The sequence below is a fragment of the Megalops cyprinoides genome, chromosome 12 (assembly GCF_013368585.1).
Source record: "Megalops cyprinoides isolate fMegCyp1 chromosome 12, fMegCyp1.pri, whole genome shotgun sequence".
In the NCBI taxonomy this organism is placed as follows: domain Eukaryota; kingdom Metazoa; phylum Chordata; class Actinopteri; order Elopiformes; family Megalopidae; genus Megalops; species Megalops cyprinoides.
In genome coordinates this window covers 8,570,689-8,585,265 of record NC_050594.1, presented here as the reverse complement: position 1 = coordinate 8,585,265, position 14,577 = coordinate 8,570,689, and the positions used below count along the sequence as shown (strand labels likewise).

The 14,577-nt window shown below is 42.2% G+C and overlaps 1 protein-coding gene across 5 annotated transcripts; it reads right to left on the bottom strand.

Annotated features, from left to right (window-relative positions):
- Window positions 1–8,048: 8,048 nt before the first annotated feature.
- Window positions 8,049–14,303, bottom strand: manea (mannosidase, endo-alpha). Of its 5 annotated transcripts, XM_036542488.1 has the most exons (6): window positions 13,946–14,088; window positions 12,860–12,948; window positions 11,978–12,670; window positions 10,670–10,779; window positions 9,500–9,576; window positions 8,049–8,868 (listed from the first exon to the last, which is right to left on the bottom strand). In XM_036542488.1, exons 3-6 carry the CDS (start codon window positions 12,507–12,509, stop codon window positions 8,232–8,234), a joined length of 1,356 nt encoding a protein of 451 aa, XP_036398381.1. In that variant the 5' UTR covers window positions 12,510–12,670; window positions 12,860–12,948; window positions 13,946–14,088; the 3' UTR covers window positions 8,049–8,231. The 5 variants fall into 5 exon arrangements, with proteins under 5 accessions (XP_036398381.1, XP_036398382.1, XP_036398385.1 ...); XM_036542489.1 differs by lacking the exons at window positions 12,860–12,948; window positions 13,946–14,088 and adding an exon at window positions 14,260–14,303; XM_036542492.1 differs by lacking the exons at window positions 12,860–12,948; window positions 13,946–14,088 and adding an exon at window positions 14,113–14,248.
- Window positions 14,304–14,577: the final 274 nt, after the last annotated feature.

The window sequence follows — 14,577 nt, the reverse complement described above, 5'->3', positions numbered from 1 at the left end:
TGTATTTCACGTCGTCTGTAACTTCTGCATAGTTTTCAGTTGTGGCATGCCAGCTGCGAGCTAGGCACATACCTTGCCAGGCAGCAAGGGCTAATTCAGGCTACTTGGCTCGCCTTCTTGTTGGGCACTATCATGTGTGTGAAGCGACAGTAACGCGTGGCAGTATTGTACATTTTACGAATTCAGGACATGAGTACACTCCTCTTGCTGTACATTTGACCAGTAAGAGATTAGTGGGTTTGGTTAGCATTGGTCCTTTTGGACTCTCACTCACGTTGAAAAATCAAGGGCGGTGCTTGCTAGTTTTTAAGCACCTTGTAATGGTTAAATAAGCAGTCGGGTCAACAAAAAAATTCTCAACATGCACGCAGTTACTGCTCGCGCTTTTGAATTTACTTACTAACTTACTTTTGAAAACTTCTCAGATTGGGTTCTGTTAGACTTGCATTCAGCATTATAGTATATGATAGACACACGTGAAAACAAATAAGTAGATGAGCAACAAATATCATAAATTATCGTCTATAGGCTAAATAATCTAAATACAACGATGTCAGAAGGAAGATGTTCGCTGAGTGCTACCTAGCATTAAAATCACGCATTTGGATTTTTGCAAACATTTGAAGATTCATGGACTCGTTGTATGAACATTCTGGTTTGACTTATCCTTCTGCTGTGTTTTCCCTTTACAGTGAAACAAATAGATCTAAGATCTTTGAGAGGGTGAGATATAAACTTGAATCCATCTACGCTTACAAATTCTAATCGTGTAGTTAACGAAATATCCACGCTTTGTTGCAAGGGCATTGCTGGTTAAAAAGAGAGATCCAGAGGATTAAAAAAAACTAAATAAATAATACATATTAACAACATTGAGAAAACATGCTTGTATCAAACTGAAAAATCAGTTGTTACAAAAGCGAGATTCAAGACTGCGCAGATAAAAGCAAAAGTCTCGGCCGTTGTTATTTATAACGTCTTCTGCAGACGGCTGTGACGTATTGCAGTGTATATATTGTTTAAGTTTATACAATCCTTTCAAATATTATTTATTTTGCTTCTGCTCATCGTTTCTTATTTACAATTTTAGATGCGTACATTTATGTAGCCTACTGTATGTGAGCAATATCATGCATTCCGGCCTGTTTTTTTCAATATGATTCTAAAGTCTTAATTACGAAAATATCATTAAGGTGTTTTCATCTTTTCGCCCCCCCTAATTACATCCTTGAATTTTAGCACTGCACCGGTGATGGCTGCATATCATTATTACACCTCATCGGTTCCATTGTATGAAGCTCTGCCCGTGGAGTGGGTTGATTAGTTGCTTTTTCGTAATATTGGTAAAAATTTGATGCATAGCCACGAACATAAATGGAATCTCTCATCTGATTCAAGATATATTTCTTGCCAGTCCAGGGCAGCGACCAAATAACACGTCTAATGGTCTTGTGTGCTTTATTGCTACCGGGCACAAGGTGACCTACATACAGATATAATGTCAGCTGGTATGGTATTTTCTTTTGGTGTGAGACCATCATGAGAAATAATCCTTTTTTTATAAGACCTTTAACACTACACAGAATTTATTAATGTTATTCCTCCATTTCTACTATATGCTATAGCACATTTGCTGTTAGATATGCACTGTATGAGTAAAACAAACAAAATTCACTATAACATTTTGTAATGTAATGTAATAATACATTTTGTACATTACCTCAGATAAACACTATTCTAAAGCAAACCTATCAAGTGTTATGAGGCGAGCTGGGTCTCTTTTTGGAAATGATGGCGCTGCAAGGTGCTCAATTTGGCTGACCTGCCTTTTATTAAGCAACAGCACACAAGAAACACAGACAGACATTGACAGGGTAGGAGGGAACTACATAAAAGGGGAATAAGGTCACGGCTCATGGTGGGTAAAACAGCACACACAGTCCACTGTTGCAAGGCATGCTTGGAAAACTCCGCCCACCACACCCAACATGCTACACAGCCCCCACCTGGGTGGTTAGCTGTCCCCAGCAACCCATGCGCCCACGACAAAGTCCCGGAGGTGTTGGGGGAGCCGACGCTGTCGCTGAGCCCGCTGTGGAGGTTCCTCGGTGGCCTTCGGCGATGCAACGGGAGCCAAAGGCTGACCCTGGGGCCCTGACTCCCCCTCAGACGGAGCCAGGGGTCGGTAGGGTGCGAGCCGGTCACAGTGGAGCACCACCACTTGATTCTGGCTGACCAGCCATACCCTGTACACAACGTCTGACAGTTTCTCCAGCACAGTGCAAGGTCCGACCCACTGGCTCATCAGCTTGGGGGAAAGACCCTTCCTCCGTTCAGGGCTGTACACCCACACTTGTGCCCCAGGGGCAAAGTCCTCCCCCCTGCAGTGTGAGTCGTAAGCCTGCTTCTGTCCCGGCGCTGGAGACAGCCTGTCTGGTCAGTTCGTATACCTCCCGGAGCCGTTCCTGGAGGTTGTGGAGGGAGACCAGGCCAGGCTCACCCATCACCTCTGGCTCGGGGGGTGGCCCGAACACCAAGTCCATGGGGGTTTGGAGCTCACATCCAAACATGAGGGCTGCGAGGGGTGCATCTGGTGGACTCCTGAACTGCCGTTTGGTACACCCACAGGTGTAGGTCCCAGTTCCGCTGTCGGCGGCTGGTCAGGATGGCGAGCTGGGTGGCCAGGTTGCGGTTGAAATGCTCAACCAGCCCATCGCTCTGGGGATGTAGTGGCGTGGTCCAGTTTTTCTTAATGCCCAGCCACCGGCAGACCTCAACGAACATAATAAACACTTCAGCCTCGAAGTTCCGCCCTTGGATGCTGTGTAGCTCCTCGGGAGCACCGAACCGGCATGAACATCTCACTGACCAGGTGGTGGCAGCACTCTGGTCCGGAAACGCATACACCTCAGGCCACTTGGTGAAGTAGTCCATGGCCACGAGGACGTAGTGGTTCCGTTGAGGAGGCGGTACACCCGGTGCTGTTCTTCTTCTGGTCCAGGACGGCTGGAGCTGCCCAGGGGCTACTGGAGGGCTTGATGATGCTCGCCTCTGCCATCTTCTTGACCTTTTGCTCCGCCGCAGCCCACTTGGCGAAGGGTAGATGACAGGGGCAGAGGCGGATGGGACACACATCACCGTTGTCGATGTCGTGCTGTACCAGGCTGGTGTGCGTACAGTCCTCGTCCCTGACCAGATAACCCGCTCCCTCCTGCTCCCAGGGAATCCCCTTCCCCTTTATTTATTTTAGCCGGCTATATTTTTCCTTTGAGTGGAGGAAACTTAAGTCTTCAGATAACTTTGCTTGTCCCATCAGAGACAAAGGCAAGGTGCAGAAATTAAAACAGCCTTACCTTGTTGCCCTATTGGGATCCTGATCCTGATGCCAATTTGTTGAAGAAATAATTCAGGCGGAGCAGTTGTTCTGATTCAGAGGAGCAAAACTTTATTCCTGTGCCCGCAGGGAGAGTCAACATATGCACGCTACACAGGTGATGCAGTCAACTCTGATATATTGTTAGATACATTCTCATATGTAGGTTTTTCCTTCTGGAGCATAAGGGATTTATGTCACATGCATACACGATGTGACTTCTTTCTTATCTTCCTGTTTTGGTTCTATAGAAATACTCAAAGCTGCGAACACCATCCACTTCTCAAAGCACACCAATAATTGACTATGCAGTGACAGGCCTCCGGAATTCTGATCTGACCTCCTGCTATGCAGATGCCTCAAATACAGTATATTCTTCACTACCAGCCTTTGAGGCATGCTCACACACAGTGTTCAGGAGCTTTGCCGTTAACTAATGATGAACTTTCTTTTGAGGCTTCTGTGAGTGCTATTGGTATTCTGTAACTTCTTTGGAGATGTTCCAGTAGACCTGAACAATAGGATGTGGCTGAATTTCTAACACATCTCGTGTCTTTGGGGAAAAAATGTCTTCCCTTTACGTTACACAGTGGAGGTTGCTGTGGAGGTGGCATTGACTTAGTGGGCCTTGTTGCTGTCTTTTCAGTACTCAGAGCAACAAAGTAGGTGCATGCTAATTACACCAAGACTACACCTGAAAACAGTGCTGAGGATATGCACATGGCCTTAGACATGTAATGTCTTCAAACTTTACAGATTGAGATTAAGATGAACAACAATATGCAGCCACAAGGAAATGCACTTGGGGCTATAATTATACACGGGACTGTAATTGTAATTTTGGCCATGAAAAGTACGAGCACAACATGTTAAAAAAAGCGATCGCGCGAATGCCAGATAATTTACATATGTACTCTATCACTGAGTTATCACTTCTTTTTTGAGTGATTTAGCTAGATTTGTATCTTTAAATTACAGACCAATCTGTGTGTTTACTAATGTCTTTTGCATCTCTTGTCCTTATGTCTTCAGTTATGTAATCTGTCCGCAGTCATTCTTGTTGCAAAGCTCTTGATGCATGGATAGCATCACAAAAAAGCGTGATGCTATCCATGCTTGTTATATTAATGCTATTATTATTACTATTACCATTTATAAATAACAGAATTTAAATTTCAAAAATTTAAATTCCAAAATTTAAGTTTGAATTTCAAAGGAACATCAACAAAATATCATTGAACAAATGTGTCTTTAGTTCATTTTATCTCAAATTATGTAAGTTTATTTCCAACTATCGGTCTTCACATCTGTTTTATAGACTCCCAGACTGTGCGTGGGTGGGGGTGGCTGTGGTATTTAGTCATTGTTCATAAAAAACTGAATAAAAAAAAGCTACTTAAAGTGTAAGTCTGCCATTACCAGTATTTCTTATCAAAATGATGTCAGCATTAACTCCTTTAGCATATTACTTTATGTTAACTTGTATCCGTGAACCAGTTGCGAGGGTCATTGAAATCAGTTAAACTCTATCTGCTTTCTATTGCGTCTGAATATTTTTGTAATGTGTGTCCACACCGCATTGAACTAAATGGTTCTTCGTTAAGGGACAACAACTCGATGTGTGCTTCCTAAAATTTTTAATTGGGATTCACTTTCTTATTCTTATTTAATTGCTTAAGGGAAATCAGCATAATGATTTCAACTTCCTATCAGTATATAAATATAAACCAATAATATAAAAGATAAACCATTGGGATGTTCCTGAAATACCCTTAGTGCACTTTTAAATAAGATGGGTTTGTACTTTGCAAACCATGTGGTCCTCCACTTCAATTAACATTTGCAATGAGGCGAAAAGAGGTCACTAAAGCTTTAATGAACACTTTCAGTGGTCTGGAACAGCCCTGTCTTTTTCTGACATCTTTTTTTCATTCCTGGCTGATGTGTTCACATATACAATTCATGGTTGAATTACATGCTTCCTTTCAGCTCTGGTTGCACCTTGCTGTTGTTTTTACCTGGATTTTTACCCATGATTTGTGTACAAAACAACCAGTTTAAATTTATCACAGCCTCATACATTATTTATGTCTCAGCATAGAGCAAACCCTCACTGGATGAAATGCACCCAGACTCGAGAAACTAAAGTAGAAAAGAAGCTTGGGAGGACATAAATAGAAGAAGTATATTTATCAGTCATTTACAGATTGACATTAGGTGTCATAAATGGCTGTTTATGAAATATGATGGTCTATAGGCTGATTTTTATCTTATTTCTACTGCCTAAAATGTTGGAAAGAAACTAAATGAAATTGAACCTCCTGCATTCTTTTCCTGTCCTCCTTCATTTTCTACTTTCATTAACACTATTCCATGGAGGTGAATCATCCTTTTTTCCTCACTCTTAATTTGTCCCCCCCCCCCCCCCCCCAATCCCCAACTGAGGTGACATAAAACACCATTAAAACACAATTTTTTGTAATACACCTGCTACACCTGGCATTGTGAAGTGGTAAATTCATCTGAAATTGGCAAGGTTAAACATCCAGGCTTAATAGACAACTCACATGTAAAAACTGTAAGCTATACAAGTTGATCAGGATGGGGACGTCTGCTTAGCAAATGCAATTTAAAATGTAGAGGAGCAGGAGGATGAATTTTTTCAGTCATGCACAGTACTGCAGTTTTCATTATGTGCACAAGCCTAAAGTAAGCACAATGCCCAAGTGCACCTGCATACAAAAAAAGCCTGATTTTTTTACCAGTAGCAGCTTTCGGAATGCTACTTTCAAAAGCAGACAACCACAAGGGAGTGGATGAGTTTGCACAGTTTATTAATAAACAAAAGGCTGCTCACATTTAGAGCAACAGTGGGAAAACAGAAGCACAACACACTGTGCTTAAAAAGTGGTTCATTTTTAATACAAGCGTATTGCAGAGATGGACTCTGACTGAGCATAAGCATTGCAAGTCAGGCGGAATGAGAGAGAGGTTAATGTAGTCAAAACACAGGGATGTTAGTACCTGTATTTTGTTTTTCATTTTTAGCTTCCCATATGGAAAAGCAAGGCAAACAAAAAGCTTTTTAATATAACTCTTGCCTTTGATGCAAGAATGCCTTTAACTCATGGCTCTCGTGGACATCTTTACAGTGACTGTCAGTGTTAATTTCTTCTCCCTTCCCTTCCCCCGTTTACAGATCATCTACTCCTATAGTAAAATCCTATAGTAACAACTTCAGTAAAGTGGTGAACTGAAACTTTGAGTGTTGCGTGACCTGCGAATGACACATTAAAGCATGCTTGGTCACATAAGGAAAAAGTACTGAAATGAACAAACTTTATTTGAATTAATCTCCCCCCCTTTTCATTTCAACATTTATATAAACACAAGACTAAATATAGTAGAAACACACATTTCCCTCATGTTGAGAAACATGCATTGTACTTATATTTTATATATGTACATATATTTTTCTGAACATATCCTGTATGCGTGTTTTTATTATTATTTTTGCCAACAAATGAGAGATTTGTTTTTTTTTTATTCATGCATCCAGTTTCACGAGGAATCATTATGTTACTTGGGTATATTAGGAATTAATTTTCTAGAAATGTACATTTTTGGACATCATTTCTGCAGTGCAGTCATGTCAGTAGCGTGAATAATGGTAAAACTGGCGTGCACTTAACTCTTACAGCAAGTTTACTGGCAATGCTATGGCAGATTTGAGGCTGTTGAATATTCCACCTGAAGTAAAATACAGAACCGATCCACAAGGGAAAACCTGTCCTTTGGATGAAATGTTAAACCATGGTCCTGATTCACTGTGGTCAAGATCTTTTGACATTTAATGCAAAGAGCAGGAGCTTCCTCTGAGTCCTGACCAACTCCCAGTCTGGACATTATCCATCCCTCAGTTTACCTGGCTAAAAAAGGTAAATCTCTCTCTCTCCACTGAGCTGACGTTGTGGAGACTGTTCCAGATTGGTGCTGCATGCTTGTGATGGCTGAGGTGAGGCACACCATACCAATGCAATGCAATCTGATATACATGCAATCCATTACTATTGCTTAAAAACATTAAAGAGAAGGAAAACACCTGCATAAAAAGGCTCAGCAGCTACTGGTAGTGGTAGTTAGCAGTGTTCATGCAGGAACACTTGGACCAAAGGGACACGGTTTTATGGAATGAAACGCCATGAGATATGGCTGTGACTACTGTGATGCCATGCTCCTTGCAGTGGTTCTATACAGCCCTCTATTCTATCAAACAGTAAGGCAATTTATCCATAATATTGCATACTTATTTTAAACAAGTATCACATTTTGAAGTCTTGCACAAAATATGACTCCTTACTGATAAACTTCAATACCCTTGCTTAAAATTAAGGAAAAATACACTGCGTTCAGACTGAAAAGACCTTAGTTAAAATGGACCCATAAAGTACTCAGTTCTGGAAATAATGCATAACCCAGTGGCAAAAAAATCCCTTAAACAAGAAATGGCAGTTATCTAGGTGGTAACCCTACACCCCAATTCCAACTTAGAGTGAATGTTGAGGAATTAAATATTCCTGAGACATTTTCATGAAAGAAAAAATTAGTATAGCCTAGCATTGCACAATTGTATGCAATGCTTCTTGAAATCACAAATTAGTATCAGATTCTCAGCTCTTCCATCTTCCATCCTGGCCTTCCATCCTGGCACCTGCTTTATTCCAAATACAGTCCATACTGTACTGTACAGTGTGGTGTCAGGTTTCATACTATCAGGTTCTTTCCTTGAAATCAGTTTAAAAAAAAAAAAAAACATATTCTTACTAACAGTTCAAGTTTCCCCAACTCTGCACTCAGCTTAAACCAGCCACTTCTCCCGCTCTTTCACCAACTTCTCTGCCCACCTGCGAGTGATTTCTAAGTAGATGTCAGACTTGTGAGGCAGGTAGTCCTGGTAGGTGGTCTGGCCTGCCGTTTTTGGGATGGCCTTCTCAATCTGGGTGCCCTCGTGCCACTCATTGAAAGACGTTATCGAGACGACATCTGCCCGTGCGTCCAGGGCGGCGCCGAACGCGGTCTCGTAGTACTTGCCATTGATGCGGTTCCGCGTATTCTGGAAGTTCCAGGGCCTGATGCTGGTGTCCATGTAGCCTGGCCCGACACTCGGTATGAACATCAGGTTGTTGCTGTCGCAGAAGCCCTTTATGGACTTCCAGTTGTTGTGGGAGGAACCGTAGGAGAACCCGTTGGTGGCAAAGTAGGTGTAGACCCCGTCAAAGCCAGCAGCAAGGATGTCACTCTTGTGTTTTTCTTCCACCAGCAGGCCCACAAAGAGTCCATCAAAGGGGGTGTTCCTGACGCTGTGACGGCCACCATCCTTCAGAAGGTTGGCCCACTTATCCGGACTCAACAGGTAGGAATCGTACACGTAGAACAGTGGAAGCAACTTCCCACTGCTGGTTTTGTATCTAAAGAAGGCAGGATGGTCTCCATAACTGTGAAAACAGGCGCTACATTAGCTACATGAATAAATGTACAGTATGCTAGGGATGGGACAATTTTAATACTATTGATAAGTATAAGGCTTTAAAAAATATGCACCTACAAATTAGCTTGCTAGTGGGATCAAACTTGTTTGCTTACTCAGTTAATGAAACTATAGACATTCCAACTAAGTCTATAGTTACAAGCCTTTTCTAATGGCTTGTAATGGTTTCATGGGTGATATATGTAGTTTGGTTTTTTCAGCCATTTCTACCTGAAATAAAACCAGGGGTCCACTAATTGTGGATATGTGCTTACTCAAATCTAGCTTTTGGTCATTAACTTCTTCAGTTTCGATATTAAAAACATTTCAGCAAAAAAAATGTGAAAGCACATTGGAGGGGCTTATCTCCATCTTCAATTGCTCTGTTATTCCAAAAGATATAACAGGGTAAATGTAAAATTCAAGCTAGCCATATAAGTAAATAACATATTCTGGGTCCATCAAAAAACAAACATGAAAATACATCAATAAATGATGAGCTACCTCAGGCTTTTAGCCTCAATCAGGATGGGGATGGCTTAAAGCCGACTGTGATTGGTTAAAAGGTGACTATGAGGTAATTGAATCATAACACTCACTTCTCCACAATGTACTTGATGTTGTTGCACATGCTGAGGTCATCCCTTCCTTTATAAGGTTCAATATGGAATGCCACCTATGAAAGACAACATCAGAATTAATGGCTACTGAAGGAAAATAAAACATTCAACAGTCAATCAGCCAATCAGTGTGTCAACGTATGATTAATACATAATTAATGCACAGATGTGTGGTAATTTAAGATCCCATGGCAATTATAAAAAGAGGAGGTTTGCTTGGTGTACTAAATAAATTCCCAATCAGGCTTTTTCAGTGTGGACAGCTAATAATCCCCCTGTTTAATTGGCAATTCCCTCTCCACCTCAGCTGATGAGTGGTGCGTGTTCTGTGCTGACAAGTGGGTGAGGTGAGTCACCCTCCTCCTCACTGTAAACTCTTGAGACCCTTGGCCTTACATATATGCAGTCCATTACTTTTATTATTATTTATTGTCAATATGGAATCATTTGAAAGAATAGACATATAGAGAGCTTTGCAGGATCTAGTTTTAATAGCAAGGTAAACTGACCAATTACACCAAGAAAAGAGTAAATTTATGGGCATATGTGTTAGCAAAGTGAAAGTGTCACCACTGTCTGTACACACATTTTACAGTGCCTTGCACATGTCAGTGAGTTCAGCTCATTGCCAAGGCTGGAAAGTGCCACTGCTAATGCTGATATTTCACTATTTTTTCATGCTTTTCCCCGCTTTGTGCAACCCTGGCCTGAAATTGGCAGTTACGCATGTTGTGTCTCACCACGATAACCTCTGATGCTGTACTACTGACACTGTAATACACTTTCACATAGCCAGCAGCTATTTTTTTTTCCAATGCTAAGTTGCACTAAGTTGTACAGCACTTCACAGTGATGTGGGTGTGCTCACTGTAGCGCTCGCAGGAGGATAGGCGCTATTCTCCTGTGTCATGCAAGCAACCTGCAGGCATATGAGAAATTGCAGGGTGCCTGGGAGTGGGGGATACAAGGAGGGACAAGGGAACAGGGCTGTGCTACCCCGGGTGGAATGAAGCCAATGTGCTCCACTGCTGTGGGCTCCCAGCCATTGCTGGCATTTGACCCAGCTGGTTTTAAGGCAAGCGGTGAGCCTGACACGAATAACATCCAAAGATATTCCACTGAATATTACTCTCCTGCATCCGCACGCACCTTCAGTTGGTATTTCTGAGCCACATCGAGAATGAGAGGCACAATGTCGTCTGTGGGTTCTCCGTTGTCATCCTTCATGCCAGGCGGGTACCAAGACAGCGCTAGAACACCTACGGTACAGTGCAAAAGTAATACTACTTCTGTACAGGGAGTCATGCCAGTCACTCGTGCTCAGGTGTGCTGCAGCAAGAGGTGACTGATAAGTGAAAGGCACCACAATGCAGCTTGCACCAAAAACGGATGTAGCAGACGGCTGAACTGATAAAGCACAGGCACACTGGCATTCAGGAGATCACTGTCTCAGACTGTGGTATTTACAATTGTGACACTTCACCCCTTGAGCCGCAAAAATTAAAGTCCGTTAATGTCATAAGAAACTGGCTTCAAAAAAGGGTCTGGGAAATATGCACTTCTCTAAGGGTAAAAAAAAAAAATGCAGTCACCTTTGAGGTTATCTTGACAGCAGGACGGCAGAATAGCTCCTTATAGTTTTCACAGGTTTAAAAGAGATGACACCAGAACTCAAAATGTTTAATGCATCTGCAAATTTAATGCATGCTGCAGAATATTTCACTGCAACATCATCATACCAAGACACTAGGAACTGTGACTGCAGTTCAGTTTTACAAAATTTCAGCCTCACTTTGTCTAGGGGGGAGCGGGCTGTGAAACTGCGTTTCTTTGGCCAGAGTCTTCTCTGGTAATCTGGACTGAAATTAAGTGCACGAACTCTCTGTATATGTGATGAATGTCAGCCTTTATTTCTGAAACTTCTCAGTCAGAAATATGTCCCTCTGTTTTACACTGGTCAATGGACTGTGCCTGGATCTCATTTGGCATTTAGAAATGGCTTGAGCCTAAAGGAACACAATGAATTTCCTGTTCTAAAATATGTCAGTGAACTTCACTGATCCTTTGCTATTGTCCATCTCCTCAGACTCCTGCTTAAATCTGACACTTTAGCCTTCAGATCTCCTAAACTGTCCCATCAAATCGCACACTAGTGCAGTTCCGGTAAGGTACCTTCCTCAGTGGTAGAACAGCAGTGGCCCACCTTGGAATATACTGACAAACTTTTGTGTTGCAACACCCGATCAATTGTCAATTAACTCTCTTTACCCTAATCCAATCAAGTGTTACTCTCTGAGATTACGCAACATTGTACGTACGATGATGACAGAGAAGATGGAAAAAAGGACCACTTCTCTGAACACGTTAAAGTTCAGGATAAACACCAAAACAGAAGGGTTTGGTATCACCCTTTAGACTATGCAGAAAGATGGAAAAAAAAATCTTTCGCTGCCTCACCGATAGCTGCTGCCCGGAGCTGCTGCATGTGGGCCTCTACAACAGAGGGGTCACGAGAGCTGTACGTCCCCAGGGCGGGGTAGAAGTTGGCACCGATGTCTTCTGGAGGGCTGTGACTTCCTTTTGGATATCCGACCGCCACTTTAGGGTCCCAGTGTGGCAAAACCGGGTGGTCCCAGTGGATGTACTTGCCGTCAAACTGCGGGTTGCCGTACCATGTGTAATAAAACGCATGCAGGTTGTAGTTTGGGGCAGGGAAATCGTCAAGCGCTGCTTCCGATTCAATTGCACTTTCGTCAGGCATTTTTTTCGCGACGGTCCGGGCTGCTTTGGCAGCAGACGTGTCTTCTCCAATTTGCGGTTGAACGGCGCTCTGCTCCACTCTGTTGAGGTGCGGGAAAAGCCCGAGACCAAACGGACTTCCAAACCCCGAACCTTCCGGCCTCAAAGATTTCAAAATAAGAGTAATGACGAATATGAAGAGTGTTAATCCTGTCAGCGTAATGCAAGTTTTCCGTCGGAACCTTGCCATTCTCTATGCATTAGGTGTGTTTACGTCCGTCCTTAACGGGGGCAGAGAGGGTTTTCGTGCCACCCATCACTGTAAATAACAGTCGACTGGCAGATATCTTAACTTTAGGTACTTTCCGTCTCCATTTTCATCTGAACTCTGCCGGGTCAAAAAGATCCTGCCTGTTGGAAAAGAAATACGGGTTACTGTGCAAATTTAGACATGATTACTTACAGTATGTGCTCGATTACCATCAATAATTTAAAGGAGTCTGCATTCACTTAGTGACTTTGAGCGTCCACACGGATGATTAAGACAGCGGTTCCCCAATGCCAGCATGAGCCTTAGGCTACCCAATGCACCGCCCTCACCTCAACCCGTCGCAGTTTGCTTGCTGCAACCCGTTGTTCAGCGGCAGAGAGCGATTTCTCACTAGCCTTGCGTTACACAAATTGTTTATCTGTAAGGCAGATTACATAATCAGCCTTCAACCAAACAGACATGGGGCAAAGAGCAGAAAATGGAAACGTTTTCCTTTTCCCTATAACCCTAGGTTCACGTGATAGTAAATGGGTTCAAGCAGTACGATACCTGCTGTGGCGACACTTTAAGTTTATCATGTTAGGTGACACCATTAACCTGAAAATCATTTCGTTATTCTACACACGTTTGGTGTCCCCCGCCAAACCCCGAGATCATGTCTCGAAAACAAAGCCCTAGTAACTGCCAGTTAACTTAGAATTTATTTTGCTTTGGCAGCAATTATGTATGATTTCACATGTACTGGTTTTGCTGGCAGTCTTTGTCACACTTCAAATTAACCGTAATTGCACGTGTATCAGGTTCAGGTTCAGATTCAACTATGACACCAAAACATCAGTTTGTCATATAGCCTGGTTACAGTTTTGTACTGACAAACTGATTTTTGCTACAAGTAGATTACCATGAGGTAATAAGTATAATAATGTATACGCATTAAAACTCAGTTCTTAACTAATTCCCCTTATTTAGGGAAGTATCAGTCACGTGGTGTCGTTTGTGAAGACTTTAGCCGTCCGACATAAACCTTTGGATCTTAAGACGCACCTCGGGAGTATCTTTCATCTAACTTTTATGTCATATAAGAAAGGCCTGTTTTAAAGACTGAGTCTGCTATTAACCTACCAACATAGTCTAATACAAACATCGTATAGCTAATCTGTGCGGAACATGCAGAAAATAATAAGAAGTATTATAAGCAATAATAAATGCTTACAAGCCTAAAAAGCAACCTATAACGGCTCGAGTACACCCATCATATTATTTCCGACTGCAATCGAATGCGACAAATTCTCTGCAGCAAAGGTTAGCAAAACTAGTACCCGTGAACACATTATCTTGCTTTCCGACTTTAATATCACTAAAAACGTGCACAGATATATATCAGTGATAATTCCGTGAAACTGGTAACACCTTACCAGTCGATGTCCAAACATAACTGGTAAGGCATTATGTTCGTAGTTCAACACATTTAACAGTCTCTGGTTCCAGCAGCCTAGCCACAGCTTGACCGTAAACTGGTTGTTAGCAAGGTAGCTAACTAGCTAGCAACTACTAGACTATTTGCTGTATCATATCGCCTTACTTTAAAACCGTCACTACCACACCAGTGAAATTGCAGTTTATTTGGGTATTGCATGATCACACACTAGCTATTTCAACGTGTATTCATACACAAATATCATTACTTATACACTACTTTACTGAATAATTTAGCTTCCCAGCTGTATACCTCAGTTCCGGTACGCCATCAACGGACGGCGGCGTCGTTTTCTGTGGTACCGTCACACGTGATTTTGACCAACCCACTTGAACCGCTGGGAAATGTAGTTTCGTGCACGACAATATATTTCATGATGACGATAACAAATCAAATCATGTCCATCTCTTTTTCGTTGTGCATGAATACACCTATCTCTGTCAATATATGGCGCTGTGGTTCATGATCTCAAACGACATACATAAACGATAAATAAAAGGTTTGTCATTATTGGCCATAACTCTTCCAGATTGACTCTCTTGCTGATTGCTTTCAGTGATTTGTGGCTGG

Bases quoted from the DNA above. Each gene is read 5' to 3' on its own strand.
- manea (XM_036542489.1), bottom strand. From the start codon at position 12,509: ATGGCAAGGTTCCGACGGAAAACTTGCATTACGCTGACAGGATTAACA. The intron at 10,780-11,977 runs GTGAGGCAGCGA...ACTGTACCGTAG, and splicing joins GCTCCGGGCAGCAGCTATCG to GTGTTCTAGCGCTGTCTTGG. The intron at 8,869-9,499 runs GTGAGTGTTATG...CTGTTTTCACAG, and splicing joins ATCAAGTACATTGTGGAGAA to TTATGGAGACCATCCTGCCT.